Consider the following 22014-nt stretch of genomic DNA (forward strand, 5'->3'; position numbering starts at 1 on the left):
AAGCAGGCGTGCTATAATTCTTTTGAAATGATTTTTGTAAGTCAACGCAAAACGGCACCCATTCAATGAATTGTATGGTTGATAAAATGTTTTGTTGTAATTTGTTTAATGACCCAATATGTACTGGTAATTAGTTTTCAAAATAAATAGTATTTATGTTTTGTTAAAATTTATCAATGCTTTAATTGTGTATACCGTCCAGATATTTTCAAAAGTTTAATGCTAAGGTTTGTAATGTTTCTTCTAACTATTTTCTGTATACGAAAATAAACAAAAGGATAAACTTGAAGAAGAAAAAAAAGGATATTCGATGACCTAATTCGTGCCGATTTTTTGTTTGCTGTCTCGCCAAAACCAACCCTTTCAGCCTGTGGGCATGCAAATGTTTTTAGTGTTGATACTACTAATATAATGTTGACGTCAAACTAAAGGATACAATTTCAGGGGGAAGAATGCACCAACGATTTTTCTTCTTCTAGGGAAGCACTTCTGGTCAATTAAAAACTATATAGTTCCGTTTGATCTTACACGAGTCCCTTTTTAGCTATTTAATAAGATTGTTCCTTTGTAAAAACAAAATACATTGTCTGCGGGAAAATGGATAATTATTTTTGAAAAACACTGCAATATTATCACATTAAAGGCAGTGGACACAATAATTACTCAAAAAAATTATCATCATAAAACCTTTCTTGATAACGAGTAATGGGGAAAGGTTGATGGTATTCAACATTGTGAGAAACAGCTCCCTCTGAAGTGACATAGTTTTCGAGAAAGAAGTAATTTTCCACGAATTTGATTTCGAGACCTCAAGTTTAGAATTTGAGGTCCCGAAATCAAGCATCAGAAAGCACACAACTTCGTGTGACAAGGGTGTTTTTTTTCTTTCATTATTATCTCACAAATTCGACGACCGATTGAGCTCAAATTTTCACAGGTTTGTTATTTTATGCATATGTTGAGATACACCAACTGTGAAGGCTAGTCTTTGACAATTACCAATAGTGTCCACTGCCTTTAAAGGCACTGGACACTATTGGTAATTAGGGCCTACTCAAAAGAATTGTTAGCATAAAAACTTTACTTCGGTAACAAGCAATGGAGAGCTGTTGATAAAACATTGTGAGAAACGGCTCCCTCCTGAAGTGGAGTACTTTTCGAGACAGAAGTAATTTTCTACTAAAATGTTTGAATTAAATTTCGAGACCTCATAATCATAGATTTTGAGGTTCCCAAATCAAGCATCTGAAAGCACACAACTTCGTGTGGCAAGGGCGTTTTTTCTTCCAACTTCGATGACTGCACAAATTTTCACATGTTTTTAATTTTATCCATATGTTGAGATACACCAAGTGAGAAGACAGGTCTTTGATAATTACAGATTGTGTCCGGGGCTTTAAAGCTTATAAAACTAACGTAAAATTTGATTCTAAATGAAAAGACTGGTCTTTGACAAGTGCCAAATGTGTCCAGCTAAAAAAAAAAGGAAACAATTTATGACTTTTCACGTTTGGCATTACTCACACCCTTAGAGTATATAGGCCTACAATGCTGGGAGTATAGAACTAATTCATCAGTAATCTTCATAAAAAAAAACACGAAGATGTCCAGCTTTCGTGCTAAAAACAAGATCAAACCTTATTTATGAGCACTCATTATGGACACAGTGTAATAAAAGTGAATAATAAAAACCCGAAAAAACAAACACCTCCGACGGGACTCGAACCCGCAACCCCCGGCTTAGGAGGCCGATGTCTTATCCATTAGACTACGGAGGCTCTCATTAATTTTGGGGCAAGCTTCACTTTTATAGTGTAAAAGCTATTAACTTATATTGTTCTTACTATCACAGTAAATTTAATCGTGCTATTGTTTATTTCTTGATACTTTGCTTCTTCACACAAACATGTAATTCATCAGACTTGCGACTCCACAAAATATCAATATCAAACGTGTCCATCACAATCACGCACGCAGTATGGGCTGGCAAAGTTTCAACAAAGATGGCGCTATTCATAATCAACAGTCGCGGTACGCACGTGTCTGAAACTACTACATGTATTTCGGAATGACTTCCATCATCGCATCCACCCATAAAATACAAACTTGTACATTTGTATACATACACCATGGCTAATTCTACCTCCATGATACAAACGACTGGTTATTTTTCCCTTCCAAAGAAGAAATTTTTCACCCGGTGAAATAGTTTCACCAGATGTTATGTTATTTTTGAAGAAGAATTTATAATTGTTTTCAGCCGTTCATCGTTTTATTTTCCCAACAATGAACAGTCTGAACCTGTCCTTACTCATGGTCTGAAGAAAAACGAGTGCAAAAAGATGATGGAGAAGCATTATATTATATATAAAATAGGTAGCTTCTTCTGAAGATCACAGTTTTGCACTTTTTTGTTTAGTGCTACGGACGCAAACATAAATGGAAACAGGTCATCGGAACGCTATTCAATTCTACACCAAAACAGTCAAACTGACACAAAAAAAGATAATTTTATAATGCTATTTCCTGTCATGACAAAAAGTTTCCGCTGGCAAAAAGTGTCCGCTGAGTATTTTTTTTCACTACCTAAACACGTACTGAACACTTTTGAATCCAACAAACTCGGCACTATAAAAAAAATCAGCCTCCATAAACCATGGAGCAATAAACCCATTATTTCAAACCTAAGACAAACGACACGAACAATTCCTCCATGAACAAACCATCTCTGTCCTTACTCTATGAACAAACCAATAACGAATTGCCAGTTTCAATTATTACGACAGAATCTTCTAGCTACACCCTTAGGATCATCAGGAAGGGTTCATTCCTCCACGGTTTTGCCGACTTGCTATACCCGCCACAAACAGCGACATCAATCCCCCCCCCCCCAAAAAAAAAAAAAAAAAAAGGCATAATGTTTTTCATTTAATTTTATCATGGACTGATATACCAATTGGTGTCTCCGCAATTTATTTTGATTAATTTTTGTTTCCCACTGAGAAAGAGTGTAGTTAGGAACAGATTTGACCTAACTTCGATGAAGTCGGGCTTTACCCTGGTTTCACTGCAGTTCTAGGCCGTTTTTCCCATACCGGATCTAATTCTGTGTAACGACCGGTTAATATTAAATAATAAATCAATAAATGCATTCGACATAGTTCTCTTCTGAGCTATCACACAAAGTAGCATTTACAAAATAAATAAATAAACAAATAAATTGATGTCTCTTATATCCGATGTTTTGTTTTAACGATGTATCTGGTTTATTGTTTTCATGATATTAGTTTTTTCTTTTCTTAAACAGTTTTGTTATTTTCTGAAAACTAATACATGAACCCTTATGATTTACATTGTCAATGAAGCAAAGTCCAAGCACTTTGTTCAAAGGTATCGTTTCAATAATAAAATGATAAAGTTGCAATTCAACACAAAGAGTATATCTTTCAATATAAAATAATTTTTAGCATAAAACCTTTCTTGGTGATGAGTAATGTGGAGAGGTCTCGAAATTACCCATCTAAACGCACACAACTTCGTGTGACATGGGTGCTTTTTTCTTTCATTATTATCTCGCAAGTTCGAAGACCGATTGAGCTCAAATTTTCACAGGTTTGTTATTTTATGCATATGTTGAGATACCCCAACTGTGAAGGCTAGTCTTTGACAATTACCAATAGTGTCCACTGCCTTTAATGACGATGTGCCTTTTGACAAATTCAAATGACTGTTTATAGGCGCTGTCACTAACAGGCAACCAATTGCACCCACTGTATGCACAAGGAACTATTCGGCGGCAAAAGACACTTTATTTTTCAGTAGTTCACTATCCCCACAAAAGTAGATGAGAAACTGAAATATGACTGAGTTGTCTTATTGATCGATTGCCTCGAACTGGTTGCCTGTTAATCTCCTCCTGTGAAGTGAATAACCACCAGCACCCAACCAACTTACCCAAAAGGCATTGCCTCATCACTGTCCCACCCAGTGAGGAACAAAATTATAATGTCAAACCAATTGTTGACCATTTGTAGATTTCAACCTTGCAGAGTGGTCATCTTTCTGCTTTTTGATTTCCTCTTTTATTGTACCCGTTCCCGCTCTTTGTCTATTATGATGATTGAAAATATGACCGGTTATTACCTGCATGGTTCCATTCCAACTGTTAGACATTACAAGTTAGGTTTTAATATTATGATCATTCTGGACATAAATGGACCAGGAAAACCTCAGAAATGCCTGAAGAACCCGAGAAGACGAAGAAATTTAAAAAAAATTATGCGGAAGGGAAAAAAAAACATATACATGTGTAGAGTTAAAAACCAAGTAATCAGGTAGCGATTGAAAACCCAACCCACATGTAAGGCTCCAATCTAAGGCGGAACTCGAACCACGGTCTCGAAGGTGAAGGAAGGAAAGAAACCACTTTTGCCTAGCCTGGATGGTAGTCTTGCTATTCCCTGAGACAGGTGTAGCTTGGGCACCTCTTCGAAGCACTCTTCCCTGATAACTGAGAGCAGGAAGCAACCTGCCCCCAAGGATTTAGTGTACTTATTTAACTAGATGTAATCAACCATCATTAACCTCTCAGGGCTTGGCTGAATATAGTTTAACTCTGGTTAACCCTGGTAAGCGGTCGATCTTGCTCCAGCTCGTGATGATCATTTTTCGCTGAGATGTTTGCGTTTCTTGGCGGTGTTCATGTAGGGTCTTGCTACCCATTCTGTCTCCCCTGGATCTGACTTTTCGATGGTGCCCAAACGGATTTCGTACACTGCAAGAACAAAAAAATTAATAGTTGTAAACTAAACAATTTTCAAATCTGATTATGATTTGAGCCCGCCACCGAAGCACTTTGTATTTGTGAAAGGCAAGCTAATATTTAGTTTTTACTGGAAGGGAAAAGCTTTTAAAGTTTTTAATTGGGCTCAAACGTATGAATCTGGTAAGACAATAAAGGCACTTACACTTCATTTCAAATCTTGGTCCAACCTCTGATAACTCTATAGTTTTTTGGTCTGCTTTCTTGTACATGTGATGTCTGGAAAAACAATATAGTAAAACAAAATAACTGTTAGCTTGCGTTATGTATATCTGTTGGTGATGGGCCTTGCTTGATCACATCTTAAAAGGTAACATTTACATTAACCCATGGGTATACAAGGTAAATCATTCAACAAGGTATAACACGAGTAAGTTAGTTTGCATCAGCTTTTAGGTAAACTGGAGAGATTAGCAGGGGGCCCATGCCACCCAGTTGATGTCTGTGTCCCCACATTTGATATCTGTACTTTCGAGATAAAAAATATCCAGAATAACAAATTTGCATTTTTCATTGCTTCTATATGTAAAATTTCCAATGTTATAACAACTTGTTTTCTATTTAACACGCAGACCCTGTATTTATGTTTTACCTCTATATCTTGGGGGCGTTCTCATGGTCGTAATCAATTAACTGTTTTGGCCAATGGCCAGTGTTTAACCAATCTCAACCGAAACAGGTATTGGTTATGATTGCAAAAAATGCACCCCAGACTATCTTATAAAAAAAATAAAATAAAAAAAATTACAAGAGTGCTGAAAAGGGGCTTGTTAAAGAAAACTATGAACAAAAACTGCATGTTTAATTAATTGGCCAGGTGGCCCCTAGAAGTAAAATTGTCAACCCATTTGTTATGATATGTAATAGGGACTACTTTAACCACCACATTGTATTGTTCGTAAGAGGTCATCAGACCAAATTCAGAGTCCAGAATCACTTCACTATGTGCCCTACTAAAATATTGCCCAACTTTTGTCGCTGTTCCAAATTGTTATAGAGGTCTGTTCTTCTCACCTAAAGGAAATGACATCATCTTGGTTGGCAAAAGTTATGACCCTCTTACTCTCCTCCTTTGGTACTGGGAACAAGTACTTCAAGATGTTCAAGACCTGTATAGAGAGTGAAATAAATAGAAAGAAAGGTTATATAAGCAGTAGGCATACAGGTAAAGCGTCTACATCTATGCCTCTATATGAAAAAAATGGCCAGAGTGTTTAAGGGAAGGGTTACATTTGGTAACCACTCTTAAAATTACTGGGAACATAAACTTTTGGTTAGAAGCCTACAACCGCTTTCAAAAGTATTACAAATTTGGAAAACATTGCACTTCATGCCCCAAAATTTGATCTGAGAAGCATCACCACATTTCGGCCATATTTCAAAAAAGAAATAAAATTGTTGTATACACCTACATTTATATGGGATTAAAACAATCAAACAGTTTCAAAAACCTAAGGTAAACTTTGCCTTTAATCAGCGCCTACAAATTGGATGCAGATTTTTAAAGCTGCCTCGTAAGTTTCCGCATGAAATTCTTACCCTTTCGCCCAGCTTCGACTTGAAGTTATGAAAGAGGAGGTGTGGATAGACTTCTGACATTGTACCAATATTTGGTATGTCATGTCTCATTACAGTATTGAGGAGAGTGAAGAAGGCGGTCGGTCCATAAGGAAGATGACAAACTTGTAGGGCATCTGTGGACGAAATAAGGAAAAAAGAATAAATCAATGTATTTGCGACACAGTTCAAATTCTAACTTAAATTTGTATCATAGTTTAAAGAATTTTTTTGATTTATATACGTTATTAATATTTGTGCATCTTGTTACACACTGCTGGTTTGTGGCGTTTATAAATATCGTTTGCTTTTACCCTTAGGCAAAAAAAAAAAAGTTATGTTGGCGTAACCCGACCTACCCTGAAAATATGGCCGACCCTCGATATTTATTTTTCCAAGGGAAGAAACTTGATGATTAAAATCCATTAAAGACATAAAAATAAAATAAATGTCATAAGAGTTTAAAAAAACCTATTTGTTGTGTGTAGCCTTGTTTTCTTTTGTTATCGTGTACACTACCGGCTTAAACAATTAGAAAACATGTCATTTTCGTTGCTGGGAGGGAAAAAAAAACCCCCAAAAACCTACATACCAACCCTATTTTGGGGGCCTGTTACACCTGTATAACATTTTATTTTATGCCTTAAACTGATGTGTTTAGCCCTGAAAATCCACAGGCAAATCACTCAAGTGGGATTCGAACCAACAACCTTTGTATTGCTACAGCAGATGTCTTTACCACTAGACCAGCGAGCTAGTATGGTGTTAAGAGGCTGTTCGAATCATATGTTTTAGCAGCATGTACCCAACATTTTAATAGATGTTACTTTTGCATCGGGTGTAACGTTCCTACTGGCTGACCATTCAATATCATCTACTATAGTTTCAAATTATAGATAAACTATGTAAGCCTACAGTATGGTGAATGCATCTACGCAGTTCACATTCAACCCTCCTACTATATGACCACCTAATCATACACTGTGGTTTTGAATTGCTGACAAACTACACCAGCCTGCAATAAAAGGTCACGCGGTACATGCATCACCAGTCAACCTTCCTACTCTTACTACTCAATATCATCCACTGTGATTTTGAATGTCAGATTAATTATGCCATCCTAAGACGTGGTGAGTGTACCTGCACAGTACACAGTCAACCCTCCTACTGTCTGATCATTCAGAATAATCCACTGTTGTTTTGAATGGTAGCTAAACCTTCCCAGTCTGCAAAACCGGGCGACTGTTTCTTGTGTGATTACATAGTAAATTGTATCTAACATCAACCCTTCAGTTTTAAAGGCAGTGGACACTATTGGTAATTACTCAAAATAATTATTTGCACAGAACCTTACTTTTGATTTTCGAGACCTCAGATTTAGAATTAGAGGTCTCAAAATCAAGCATCAGAAAGCACACAACTTCGTGTGACAAGGGTGTTTTTTTTCTCTTTCATTATTATCTTGCAACTTTGACGACCGATTGAGCTCAAATTTTCACAGGTTTGTTGTTTTATGCATAATGTTGAGATACACCAACTGCAAAGACTAGTCTTTGACAATTACCAATAGTGTGCAGTGTCTTGAAGGCCATTGTATTTTAAATACAAATGTTGCTCTTAAAATTAAAAATTAATTGACAAACAAACATAAAAAATGGTTAAATATATGTAGCATTTTAACAACTATGTAATAAAATAAGCTAAAATAAAACCCAAACAGAATGTATATTTTGTTTTTATTCTTACAGCGATGCGTATACACTGTATATTTCAAACTTTCCGTAACAATCCATAGGCAAATAAATCGGGTGGGATTAGAACCCACCCAAGTAATATTTGCCTTGGAATTTTCCTCTTCACAGAACTCTGGAAAGTACTGAGATATACAGACAGTGCTTAATTCACATCACTGTTAGAGTAAAAACAAAATATATTCTTTATCTCTGATGCAAAAATATCATCCAATATAGAATAACCCCTTTGATGCTATGAAAGTGGCCATATTGTATGGCAGACTGTATGCGCGTCTAAACGCGTACATCAATGAAGCACTCAGCATGCAGCGTTCCCGGTTTGATTTTGTATGGCACACGCACACACACGCTCACAGACACCAAGTTGAGGGCAGGTATTGGAGTAGTTATATTCGATACAGTCTAAAGAGTGGGGGAAAAAATAGAAAGATAACATAGTTTCAGTACATACCTGGTACACCTCGATGCTCATGAATTATTAATAGATCAGTGACTTCATTAGCTCGGCAGGCTTGGACTAGCTGATCCACATCGTAGTTACCACGGTTTAAGCGCTGGGCATTCGGGAAGATCAACTTTACTTCCTGTGGAGAGAAATATAAATAGCTGTTGCAAACTGCTTACCAACCAAAAGGACCTATGTATAATTGCAAACATGGCCTGACGTTTCGACCCTGGAAGAATCCTTCTCGAAAGAAAGACTCTGCTAGGGTCGAAACGTCTGGTCATTAAATATGTTTTGCAAAATTGGATTTCCTTGTTAGAATAAAGTAGTTGTTGAGCATCCTATGTAAATCAAGGTGGGAGGGGGGGGGGGGGGTAGTAATGAACAGGGGTGAAATTAGAATCCAAATTTCAGAAGGTATCTTGAACTACTAGAATTTCTACCCTTCGGTAACCCCTGGGGTTTAGATTCTACAGAGCTTTTAGGAACAAATGTCCCCAGCACTAGAGAAGTAATAGGGAAAACAAAGGGAGTTCTTTGTATACGTGGAAACAATTTTTCTCCACCAGACTGACATAACAATTCTGGATTCAGATGAAATGCAAAGGGAACTTCCTTTGAAACAATCTATGAGAAAGTTTGGAAGAGGCACCAAGGCCAAGACCAGGGCAACGGAGCCTCAATTCCAGGCCTTTAATGAGGTCTGATCCGTTTTTAAAAGTTTTATTTTGTGCATATCCTACACAACTGGAATGAACTCTAAAATCCAAGGTTGTACCTATCCTTAACCCTTTCACATGCACCATTTATTTTAGTGATAAGTTTATCATATGGACACATTAATTGTGTAATCGTTTTTTTGGAGGGCAAATTGCGACCCCTAAAACAACCAGCAGCCGATTTTACGAAACTTTACGCAACTGCGTAAGTCCACTTGCCCAATTTACGCCATAAACGTTGCGCAAGTGTATGCCATAAACGTTGCGCAAGTGGACTTACGCAGTTGTGTAAAGTTTTGTGAAATCGGCCCCTGGTCACATTAGCACGCTCTATAGTCCTCCTTCAAATTCTAAAAACTGTGTGGCCGTGCGGTCTTTTTTATTTGTTTTACTACTATTTTTCTGATGGATTTAAACCGCTCGCTAGTGACTGGTCGGCACATGAAAGAGTTTTAAAAAAACAAAAAACTAAAGCATTTTGTTAAAAACAAACAATTTAAATGGTTCTCACTTTGGCAAACTGTTTGAGTTTGGAGCTTGGATCTCTGGAGGTGGTCAGCATAATCTTGGGGTCTTCTACTCCGGCCCAACGATATTCATCATCCATGTGATTCAAATCTGAAGTTGACAAAAGTAAGGTAATTTATCACAATAAGATCTGCAAAGAATGTAGAGTTAGCATATTTACGTAGCGAATTTAACTCAAGTTCTGGAGGCCAAGTCATCAGAGTGTGGGTTTAAATTCTTTATGTGACAGCATAATATAGTGGAAAGCTTCCCTTCAAATATTACTTACTGAGGTGCTGTAGTTTTTGAGAAGTGAGTAAAACAATGTCATGAAAATATGTTTGTAAATGATTAAAATAATTTTCGTCTCAGGAGACGAAAATTATTTTCATGCCATTGTTTTACTCATTTCCCCAAAACTACAGCACCTCAGCACGTAATATTTTCAGGGAAGCTTTCTACTATCATTATCTTCAAACTGTGTAAGTTTAGTGTAAATCTGTGGACATTGCGTTTTTTGTCCTACAAAAGTTACATAGACCCTTTAATGGTAGGGTTAAAGATTGGTTTTTGTCAACGTAATGCTGATTTGTAGGCAGAATTATCAATAAAGATATAATACAAGTCACATGTGAAAGTTTCAGCTAAATATGGCATCTACACTGTACTTGCTAAGAAAATAGCAAAAGAAATGTCAAGGTATTTTCATCAAGACTGTCGCATCCATCCACAATTCCACATTTGGAGAGGTGACAGCAAGTAACAACTATGTCTCTGCATGCAACACTCACAAATAGACATACAATTTTTGAATCCCTAAACTCGTGTTGAGGTCAGTTTTGGAGATTCTAATTTGTTGACATTATTTTTACAGGATCCTACTGCTTACTACATGTACCATTACCATCTTTATAACAATGAGGTTTTTCGGCTAGAAATAACCCTACACATGTATCTATCTTTGCGGGTCATTGCTAAAGTAAGACCCTACATTAAATCATAATTGCTTCTCATTATCCAGGAGTAAATTAGCACCTACAAAGATAAAGATTGTACTAAGCTTGGGCGATATCACTTTATTTTATTCATGATATATCGCCGACAATATATCGCGATATTCGATATAATCGCGATTAATTAAATTTGACATCATCAGTCTTCAAACTCCCACTGAAAGTTGTTGAAGAGACAGTCATAGCATAAGAGAGGTGTTCTAATGACCTATTCTTCTGGTTTTACTCCAAACCTATGGGGTGCAAGATGTCTCAGCTAGGAAATACATCGCGATATTGCGATACTTAATCGATATAGTGATATATCGCGATATATCGCAATATATCGATATTTCGATTAAAACCAAATCGATCCGATATCGAAATCGTTTCCAAATTAGTATCGCGATGTTCGATAATATTGAGATATCGCCCAAGCTTAGATTGTACAGCTGTGAATGATGAGCAACTTGTGTAGCAGAAAGTAGTTGTTACATGGTACACCCTGAAAACAAGGTGAAGTAAAACAAATAAAAGATTGATAAACCAAAGGGAAAAAAAGGAAGAAAAAAAAAACACTTACCTGTCCCTCCTTCATCATCAAACGCCAGGGCTTTTTGTAAACTCAAAGCATCCTTCCTCAACTCCGTTGGGATTGGTTTGTTCTCTATACATTTGAGAAGAATAAAAATCAACAATTAAATGATAAAAGTACTTGAATTACTGAATTTCTAGACAAGTTCAAGAAGTGTTTTGACTGGCCTTTGGCTGCGGATGATTGTTAAGGTAGTCTTGCTTTGCAATGCTCTTGTGTTCTTTATGTGCAAAGTATCGCCAAAACATCACACACACATCACTATCACACACAAACCAGTATCACACACGAACCACTTATGTTAGCTGTTTGCATGTTAGCACACTCTTTTTGCGATGTACAAATGTTGCAAATAAAGTACACAGAAGTGACACTGGCTCTCTGTAGAACTATGGCATCCCTTGGAATAGTTAACAACAAGGCCTGGGAGATGGTAGTCTTGGTGCACCTTCGAAATGCAAAATGCAAATGGCCTTAAACCCCTCTCAGAGATGAAATTCCTGGTTCTATCTCATCCAACTTCATCATCTTTTCTTGACCACTTTTAGCTGCTGTCTGGCCAAATACCTACCGTCCAAGGCATCTTTAAGCTTCCTTTTCCTCTCACTGATGACTCGGTCTTTGGTCTCCTGAGACTTCCTGTACAGATACTCCCGTCGTAGTCTAGATTGTCTTCGTAACTGCCAAATGATATTAAACCATTACAATTTTTCACTACACTTTGATCAGTGTTTTGGCCTAAAATAGTATACTTAGAAAACAGTGTGGTCCCCCACATTCAAATGTGAGGTGGACCACCTCGTTTCCTTATTGTTAGTCTAAGATCAAAGACTATCTGTACTTGTTCACAAGCACTTTTGTACTTTCTGTAGGTCTTGACAGTCTGACGACTCGATGGGTCAGACAATTTGACCTTGACAGCTGTATGGTACGCACGGTCTACAACCGTAAGACAAGTCGACGTTTGATCTGATTGACTGAGCATGCTGAGTGATGTCAGTAACGTACATAGATCAGTCATTCACCGTCGACTTGTCTTGGCTCTTGCGGTGTGGCACTCGAGTTGACTCGTGTGGTGGCACTCACAACCGAGTTGTCTCACTGCTGATGCATCAGTACGGAATGTCAAACTGTCGAATTGTCTGAATAGTTGAGTTTTCTGAATTTGACCCATCAAGTTGTCAGACTGTCTTAGTTGTTCGACATTCGCATCACAAGAGCTGATCAACTCGTTTGTTTTTTTGATATCGCTACAGCGCCCAGTTTTACTACGCGCTGCTTGTTCCGCCGTGGTGAGCAAAGAAATGCATTGTCCCAACCAAAGATTACTCGTCTCTCGCTTGCACGTATCAAATCAACGAATATCATGGCATTGACGATGTTTGAATTTTTGTGCAAAAGTTAATCTCTAATTTCTAACGAATGAAAATGTAAACAACAAATACAACAGTTACATCATACATAAATAGCATAATAAATGCTATATTTATAAAACAATAATAATAATACGTTTTCAATATTAAAATTAGTATATTATCTTAAAAGTTAAGTATTCATGGTAATTTGGGGCCTACTGTATTTAAATATATAATTATAATTTAAAAATAATTATAAACATAATTATAAAATAAAAATTGAAAATTGAACGGAAAAGTTTCCGTATGGCGCCACCACTTTTTCATTCTATTTTTATCTATGAAAATGAAATATTTATAAATATCTAATTTTCTAACTAACTAATTCTAAATCTAATTCCTCAATGAGATATCCCTTTTTGTAAAAATGAGTGAAAAAGTGGTGGCGCCAAACGGAAAGTTATCCTCGTTCTTCTTTTTGTTCTAATCCCACTTACATTCATTACTTACCATTTTTAACTGTTTTTATGTTGTTAATTCTGGCATACACACTTCCTTCTACTTGACATTGCTTAGCTATTTTGTATAAGAAGGTACACGTGTTTGGTGTTTTGTGCCGAGTAGTGTGGTACCCACTTTAGTTGACCAAGTACTCATTTGTACAAACTTTGATGGGTACTGGGTCCCAGACCACAGTGTCCCTTTGCCTAAAAAAGTTGACATGTAACATTGTTTTTCATTGGTTGTTTCAACTACACAAAATTATGAACAACCAATGAAAGTACTTTTTATAGAGTACACGGTGGGCGCTTATAACTTGCGGGACTTTATCGCCGCTTGAGGGCGACATGTACACGCTTTAGAAACGTAAAGTTGATCGAAAACGATTACGAAGAGTTACATGGCTTCTCAAAATGATGGCAGAAAATGACTGCAAATTGACGTTTAACTTTCTCGAACCAAATTGATATTTTCATGAGAGATACCTCTGGGTAAAGAGAACCAACAATGGTAAGAACTTTGTCATATTGATTTTTATAAATTGAAGAAAAAACTAAAAATAAAAACTTTGTTATTTACTTTTTAAAAATAAATTTGAAGAATAATTCTAATTTGTGTTGATCCTGTTGATCTTCGGTACCCTTGATCTTAATATGTGGGCCTTATAATATTAAACTTATTAAACTTAATTTAAAACACTAGGCATGCTGTCAGTATAAATCATTGTCCGTAGCCGTAGGCCATGCTCCATCAAAAAAGCATTAAATTTTTTTTAAAGTCACTAGGGCCTACATCCAAAAAGGAAATCAAACAAGAATCTACGTCTTCATTTAATAATCGTATGTCGCTGTCTAATAAATTTTCTCACCATTTTTCAGAATCCTTTCCTTCTGGTTACAATATTGTTACTGGTGGTGAAGCTGTCCTTGATGTATTAAATTATAACCAAAATATAAAATAGATTAAATTGAAAACGAGATATTAACAAGTGCTTTCTTCTCCTTTGTTTTAACAGGCTCGGAATTCAGAAAAAGCAATGTGAGTATGTTGGCATATACGTGGTGTATACCCCGAGCGTGCCATCTGTGTGTGTGTTTTGCAGTCTTCTCTTTGTTATATTTGGTCTTAGTTGCCAGAAATACCAGAATGCCAGGCTGGATATAGACCCAGTGGGGCTCTGTTACTGGCCTTCTTAAGACAGATAATAGTTCTATTTCTTCTTCCTTGAAAAGTGACAAAGTTCAGCTTCTTCTCCCATTTTATTACTTGACACTAGAGAGTCCATATCTCAGGATAAAAATGCCAAGGAGCAATTGAAGTGTTTGGTTCAAAGATACAAGACCTGCCGGGGACCGAGACTTTGAGATTTGAACTTGCATTGTGATGACTGAGCCATAAATAATTCAATTCAATTCAATTCAATAAACGTTTATTCCATACTCTAGTAACAATACAATAATGCAATATGGCAATGACCCATTATGATATCAGTTATGAAAACTGATACCTTGAACTAGCCTTGAAGCTGCTCATCTTGAAATTCACGTAGATATCGTTTTGCAAGGGATATGTTGATTGGTAAAAGAGAGAAATAAACATAATAGCTATGACAACAGTTTAAAGTGTAACAATACTATTTTTCTCACCCATTTTTCAGGACCAAGCTGGCACGATGGCGTCAAGCACAGATGGAAGAAGGAAAGGTGAGGGAGAAGCGACCTTACCTGGCCACAGAATGTGAAGACTTACACAAGGCAGAGAAATGGAGACGTCAGATTGTATCGGAGGTGTCCAAGAAGGTAGCTCAGATACAGAACGGTGAGTACTAGCTGCGAAAATCAAAGCAGGGGGTGCCTTACCCACTCAGGGGATAAGTCCACAAGACCGATGGGCTTGTAGTTAGCTCCAAACTTTAGACTGACTGCAATTTTATTTGCCATATTGGCTCCTGACTGACCTTACTTTGTGTACTCAGGAATGTTATTTGGCCAGTGGCCAGTAGTAAGTTTGTGGATTATGCCTGTACTAGTGAAATTTACTACTAGACTAGTCGAGTCACAAATAGTTGCGACTTAAAAACTAGTCATGAATAGTTGCATATGGGAAATTGTCTGATTGTGTTGTAAATTATGTTGTTGTGAATAGTCCTGAGCGACACACAATTGGTTTCCAAAGCAGGAAGTCGCGACTATTTTTGTAGTAGTCGTGGCAGAACGATTAAGCGAGTAGTTGAAAAACAGTAGCCGTGACTCGACTAAGCAATAGTCACGACTTTGTTGACACTAGTCGCCCAGGCTTAGTTTATATCCTTAGAAAAATTGAACATTCCATCCATTACATCCAACAGCTGGACTCGGTGAGTTTCGAGTGCGTGATCTTAACGATGAAATCAACAAACTTCTGAGAGAAAAAATCCACTGGGAGTCTCGGATCGTTGAGCTTGGTGGTCCTGATTACAGGGTGAGTCATCTTTGAAATCAGTGTTCGAACATAAGTTTGTTAAATTATTATTGAACAGTTTTAAAAATTTCTTTTTGGTACTCCAGGTAGAAAGTAAAAGTATACTTTGTCCCTAGTTTAAGAATAACATCTTGGAGTAAATGTTTTGTTTTTAAGTCCCTGAAACTTTGTTGCGTATCAATAAGTTATGGCAAAAAATTGCTGAATGGTTTTCCAAATAAAAGCATGATAATAAAATTAAAATTTTATTATTTTATTAAAAATTTAAATGATGCTAATGCTCTAAAACAAAAACAAGAGACCCAAAAGAAATAAAATTTTGGCTCATTCTTTGTGTGAATCAAATTACTAACCATTCGACAGGCCAGTAATTTCATCTGTGAAAGGTGAAAGCCATTTTCATTTTGCAAGGGCACTACCTTTTGAAAAGTCTCTGGGAAATTTTGAAGGGGCACTTAGGGCAAGTGGAACCTACCTGGGCTCTGTGTCATTCCAGTCCGACTTCAACGTTAAAAGCTGATGCAGTTATAATAATAATAACAATATCAAAGTTTTATATAGCACACGTATCTACCAAACAAGGTACCCAAGGCGCTGAGTATATACAACTTTCAGAAAGAAAGGTTATTGCAGTGATGAGTTCTGAAACCCAATTATTTAGCACCTTATAAGGGTTCACAAGGTGCTACGGCGCAAACAGCAGCCACAGCCAGGAACACCGGGGCGCGAACTTCTTCTCTTTTCGATAAGTGCACTGGGTTCTTTTACATGCGTTACACAACACATGGGACCAACGGCTTTACGTCCCATCCGAAGGACGAAGCAATGGTTAAGTGTCTTGCTTAAGGACACAAGTGTCAAGGCTTATGTCACTGTTATACTCTGTTTGGTCCCCTCATCCCCAGAAAATTGGCCCAAGGATGTTAGACAAGGAAGGAAAGGAAGTTCCAGGAAACCGAGGGTATAAATACTTTGGAGCAGCCAAGGATCTACCGGGAGTGAGAGAACTCTTTGAGCATGAACGTAAGTTTAAAACTAAACACTCAGTTTTTGTCAACTACAAAAACCTGGTGTTCGAGAAATTTTAAAGGATGGGGAGTGGCTCACTAAGTGGCGTCTCCTAATGAATATCCAACTATATGTGAAGTTTCAAAATTATAGGAGTTTTTGAAGTGTGCTTTTGTTAGCTGAAACTCGCAGGGGGTTAGGAAAAAAAAAGAGAAAAAAAGTCTTTTTAAAACCAGATATTTAGAGTTTGTTTTCAGACAAGCTCAAGGTTTTCAGCTTACGGATGTACAAGCCTGGTGGAAAATAGTACAAAAATATTGCAGTTTGATTTATTCTTGAGATATGTAATAATACCTAATTTATTTCAGTAAATGATAAATCTCCTGAGGATGAGCATCCCCTGGTCAAAACTGCTTAAAGGAACACGTTGCCTTGGATTGGTCGAGTTGGTCTTTGAAAAGCGTTTTGTAACCGTTTGTTAGAAAATCGATATGGTTAGAAAGATGTTGTAAAAGTAGAATACAATGTTCTACACAAATATGCCTCGAAATTGCGTGGTTTTCGTTTTACCTCGTCGACAAACACGGTCGGCCATTTATGGGAGTCAAAAATTTGACTCCCATAAATGGCTGACCGTGTTAGTTCGCGACGTAAAATGAAAACCGTACAATTTTGAGTAACACTTGTGTGGATCATTATATTCTACTTTTAAAACATCTTTCTAACCTTATGCATTTCATAACAAACGCTTTTCATAGACCAACTCGTCCGATCCAAGGCAACGTGTTCTGTTAATGCGCCGTAGCACCTTGTAAACCCTTGTAAGGTGTTACATAATCGGTTCTCAGAATATATCACTTCAATAATCTCTTTTTCTGAAAGTTTGTATATGCTCAGCGCCTTGAGTACCTTGTTGGTAGATACATGCACTATATAAGACTTTGATATTCAATTTTAAAACTTCAAGGCTGTTATCATTTATCACAAAGAAGCTACTTTACCCATGTGGTTGTTACCCACAGTCTCATTTCTTATTTTGGAAATTTGTTTTGCAAATTTCGTCTCTGGAAGTGTGGTCAGATCCCCCCTACCTTGCCCCTCCTGTCCCCCTGCCCATCTCACTATCTCACTCACTTCCCAAGTACATAATGGTCAAGTTTTTTAAATGCCCTTGGTACCCTTTATGAAACATTCACAACAAAATTAAAACAGTATCTAGCAAATGTTTTTTGTTTCGTTTCATTCAGCACCACCACCTCCAAGAAAGACGAGAGCAGAATTGATGAAGTTTATTGATGCTGATTACTATGGTTACAGAGATGAGGATGATGGAGTCTTGGTACCTCTTGAGGTGGAACATGAAAAAGAAAGTAAGTGTTTGCGTAAGTCCTTTTATAGGCTGCATCTTCTTGTGACGCCTTACCAAGCCATTCATATTTTAAAAGAAGATTTTGTTTTAAACTGTGTGAGTTCTTTATATTGAAAATAAAATCTACTAGACTGACAAACACTTCCTGTGACATCACAAATTCACAACAAATAATTTGCATTAGTTGAACTGCGAAAACTGCCATGTGACAATTAAATTTGCTTCACAAACTTAACTTGAAAAATGGTCCACCAATGAAAGAGAAAATGAACTTGAAATTCTCACCCATCCATAAATTTTTATCTTCCAGTTATTGCAGCAGCAGTAAGTGAATGGAGGTCGAAGAAGGAGGCAGGGTTACTAAGCGAGGAAATCACCAAGGACCAAGAAGCAGAAGAGGACATCTACGCCATCCAGCAAGACCCAGTGGTCAGAACCATTGATTATCTTAACCCCCTAGTATCTTTGACCGTAGACCCCATTCCAGAGCTCCATTATGAGAAGGAATTCGAACCAGGGTCCATAAAGAGAATGGCAGGGTGAGATACCACTGATGAGCCAACCTGAACTAAAAAAAACCAATGCATATGCTGGGGCTCCACTTTGAGGCGGGATTTAAACCAAATTTGTTTGCTAAGTGTGGTAGGGATCCGATCTTGGTTTTTCTCATTTAGCAAGCGAGTGCCCCCACAGTTAGTATTTTTGTTAGGTTTATTCATTCTTTTTTCTAAGTGTACCCTTTTTCGGGGGTTTCATTAGCAAAAAATGAATGGGGCACCAGTCACAACAATGTCAACTTGGAATGTTGGTTGGTAACCTGTTTCTTCTAATAAAGCAAGACTTATCTATACTTAGTAAGTTGTTTGCTTACCACTTCATAAATTTGAGCACATGGCCCAGTTTCTTAAAGCTGTTAAGCAATATTTATTGGCTAAGCAAGAAAGGACAGGGATACCAATAGCAGCAATGGAAACTGTATTTTAATATGCAAAGGTTTGTTGTGCTTTAGTAAGTTTGTGTGCTTACAGGTTTTATGAAATTGGGCCCAGGGGCGGATTTCTCAAAGACTTAGGACTAGTCTTATCTCGAGTTAGGATGAGTTACATGTCCTAACTTAGGACTAGCCTTTAGTTGTTAAGATCTCCTAGGACTAGTCCCAAGTTAGGACACATCCTAAGTTCTTTGTGAAATCGACCCCCTAATCCCTTAAGTTCTATTTTCTGACCTGCATTTTGTGTATTTGATTTACAAACAGTCTGATGATGATGAGGAAGCTGAGGAGATGGATGCGGAGGAGGGCCAGCCTCGGTATGTCGCCCACGTACCAGTACCATCACAAAAAGAGGTCAGTTTAACAAACTTATTAATATGGGGTTTAGAACATTGCATGCTTGGTTTTTGAAAGGGCAAGGGCACCAAGAGATGTCCGCCTTGGTAAAGGGCACCCTATAAGGAAATTGTAAATTTCTACTGGAGCATTTCAAGGGCACCAAGGCAATGACCAGGGGCATCGAGGCAATCGCCTACGTTGCCTCTGTGAAGTATAGGTTTGCGGTAACACCATGTGTATATCTACTTGCTAGGTAGATTTGTTCTTTCTACTGGCGTATTTTGATGATTTCTTATTTTATTTTGAACAGGTCGAAGAGGCATTGTTGAGAAGGAAAAAGATGGAGCTGTTAGAAAAATACGCCAGTGAAACGTTAATACAACAAGGGAATGAAGCTAAGACATTAATGGGAATTTAGCAGAACTTTATCTTACTGTGGTAAAAAAACCTTGTGGGGTTGGAAAACGTTGGCTCTGAGAAAGAACAACTTTGTGGGTAGAACAACTGTTTGGGGGTTGGAAAAATAATATTAAAAAAAATGACAACTTTGGGGGTTGGAAAGAGCGGGTTCATTTAAAATAAGTATTTTGTTTTTCAGTAAAGGTCAAATATTGTTTCTATTAGGTTTGTGGTGAAGTTATTTTCTTTATTTTTTGGCTCGTAAAAAAATCTCATTCTGGGTCATTGATATCTGTATCTACAATTTACCCTCTTTATTTCCTTTCATCAATGAACACTTCTTAGTAGTTTGCTCAACCCATCGCTGATTCAGTACTAAAAAGTTGTTTTATTGCGTCGGGACAAGTGTGAGCCAAATTTACATGATGCAAAACGTGTAAAACAAAAAGATTCTCTGTTTTTCACTGTTATTAATATTTATTTTGTTGGTGATTGAATCGAGAAAACAACTGATTTCAAAATTTGTTTGATTACCAGTTGGGGTTTTAGTTATTGTTGACTTCAATATCATGTGAACTGAAAATATTTTTAATGAGACGATAAAATGTCTATAATATGGATACAGGATAGTTGAAGCAGGGAAATAAGCTCCCGGTTAAACCTGGCTTATACAGTGTCATGAAACTACTCACTAAAGTTAAAGTTAAAGAAACTGGACATTATTGGTAATTGTCAAAGACTAGTCTTCTCACTTGGTGTATCTAAACTTATGCTTAAAATAACCAACCTGTGAAAATTTGAGCTCAATTGGTCGTTGAAGTTGCGAGATAATAATGAAAGAGAAAAACACCTTGTCACACGAAGTTGTATGTTTTCAGATGCTTGATTTCGAAAGCACACAATTCTATGCAACAAAGATATTTCCCCTAATTGTTTTTTTTTCCCAACTTTGTTAACCAATTGGGCCCCAACTTCGATAACCAAATGGGCCCTAATTGGCACAGCCTTGGATTTCACAAAGGTAGTCCTAACTTAGGACTAGTCCTAGGCAATGCTAAGAGATAGGACTGGTCCTAAGTTAGGATGAGATACTGGTCCTAACTTAGGACTGGTCCTATCTCTTAGCATTGCCAAGGACTAGTCCTAAGTTAGGACTACCTTTGTGAAATCCACCCCAGGTTTGTTATTGTATACATATGTTGGAGTACACCGAGTGAGGGTACTTTTCTGTTAAGTTTACCAAAATAATACCCTCCCTGTTCTTTTTTTGTTTTATAGGGACACAAATAGCCATGGATGCGTTTTTGTAAAAATGTAGTTGTAGATAATGTTTTCAATTGTAAGGTTTAAGCTTACACTCATTAAATTTGCTTAATCTTTTGTTAAGGAAATGAAGACATAATAAAGATGTAAAAAAAAGTACTCAGTTTCACATTCAATTGTGTTTTGCTTGAGTCTTTGTAAATGTTGTAGGTGTAACTTTTTTGTTTAGCATTTTCTAAAGAGATAACCAAAGAACTCAAACTTAGAAAGGACACAATTGTTGAAAAGAGAAATAAGTTACTTGCACAGTTCACTAAACATGAAAATTAATGTGAGAAACCCATCAGTTTGCCCTGTGGTTTTAAAAATAGCGACGGAGCATACACTTGTTTAAATCTTGTTTTGGGTAATTTTAACAGTTTAGCCCGTGTTTATTTGTGTACGGCCAAAAAGGAGATGTGACAACGCAAAGAACCTCACAACAATTCTATACCATCCACCCTGATAATAGGACAGTTCTTTTCAGAACTGGGAAGTCTCCCGAACCCCCGATTATCAACTCCGCGGCAGTAGAATATAGCATGAATATAGCAAGACAGTTCTCTAAGAACAAACTCTACCTGGCTTCTCTAAGAACAAACTCTACCTGGCAAAGTAGATACACAATTCTAGATACAACAATTCTAAAGTTGACAATAGTACCGGGGTCCGCCCAAAATAATTATTTACTGTTTACAAAATAAATAGTTTGACCCGTACTAGTTTCTGTGTTGTTTTGTACATCATGTGCTCTCCATATATTACCAACAAATAAATAGGGGTAAGTACATGGTACGTCATTGCATTTCTGGGCAGTGTCCGGTCACGTGAGACAAATCGTGCCATGTCATTGGTCACGCCCACTTTCTATTAATACGTCATATGTATGGTACCTGAAC

The 22014-nt window shown here is 37.1% G+C and overlaps 2 protein-coding genes and 1 non-coding gene across 3 annotated transcripts; 1 reads left to right on the plus strand and 2 right to left on the minus strand.

Annotated features, from left to right (window-relative positions):
* Nucleotides 1-1705: 1705 nt before the first annotated feature.
* On the minus strand, nucleotides 1706-1778 carry Trnar-ccu (transfer RNA arginine (anticodon CCU)). Its single transcript has one exon. It is a non-coding gene; the product is annotated as a tRNA-Arg (tRNA).
* A 1480-nt stretch (nucleotides 1779-3258) lies between these two features.
* On the minus strand, nucleotides 3259-13389 carry LOC139954107 (U3 small nucleolar ribonucleoprotein protein IMP4-like). Its single transcript, XM_071953765.1, has 9 exons — nucleotides 13257-13389; nucleotides 11963-12071; nucleotides 11380-11463; nucleotides 9809-9915; nucleotides 8585-8717; nucleotides 6362-6516; nucleotides 5837-5931; nucleotides 4968-5041; nucleotides 3259-4774 (listed from the first exon to the last, which is right to left on the minus strand). Exons 1-9 carry the CDS (start codon nucleotides 13257-13259, stop codon nucleotides 4662-4664), a joined length of 873 nt encoding a protein of 290 aa, XP_071809866.1. The 5' UTR covers nucleotides 13260-13389; the 3' UTR covers nucleotides 3259-4661.
* A 224-nt stretch (nucleotides 13390-13613) lies between these two features.
* On the plus strand, nucleotides 13614-21252 carry LOC139953904 (pre-mRNA-splicing factor ISY1 homolog). Its single transcript, XM_071953510.1, has 9 exons — nucleotides 13614-13757; nucleotides 14263-14285; nucleotides 14905-15065; nucleotides 15595-15707; nucleotides 16613-16730; nucleotides 17963-18085; nucleotides 18395-18513; nucleotides 19340-19429; nucleotides 19725-21252. Exons 1-9 carry the CDS (start codon nucleotides 13755-13757, stop codon nucleotides 19830-19832), a joined length of 858 nt encoding a protein of 285 aa, XP_071809611.1. The 5' UTR covers nucleotides 13614-13754; the 3' UTR covers nucleotides 19833-21252.
* The last annotated feature ends 762 nt before the right edge of the window (nucleotides 21253-22014 follow it).

Source organism: Asterias amurensis, chromosome 2 (assembly GCF_032118995.1).
Source record: "Asterias amurensis chromosome 2, ASM3211899v1".
Taxonomy (NCBI): Eukaryota; Metazoa; Echinodermata; class Asteroidea; order Forcipulatida; family Asteriidae; genus Asterias; species Asterias amurensis.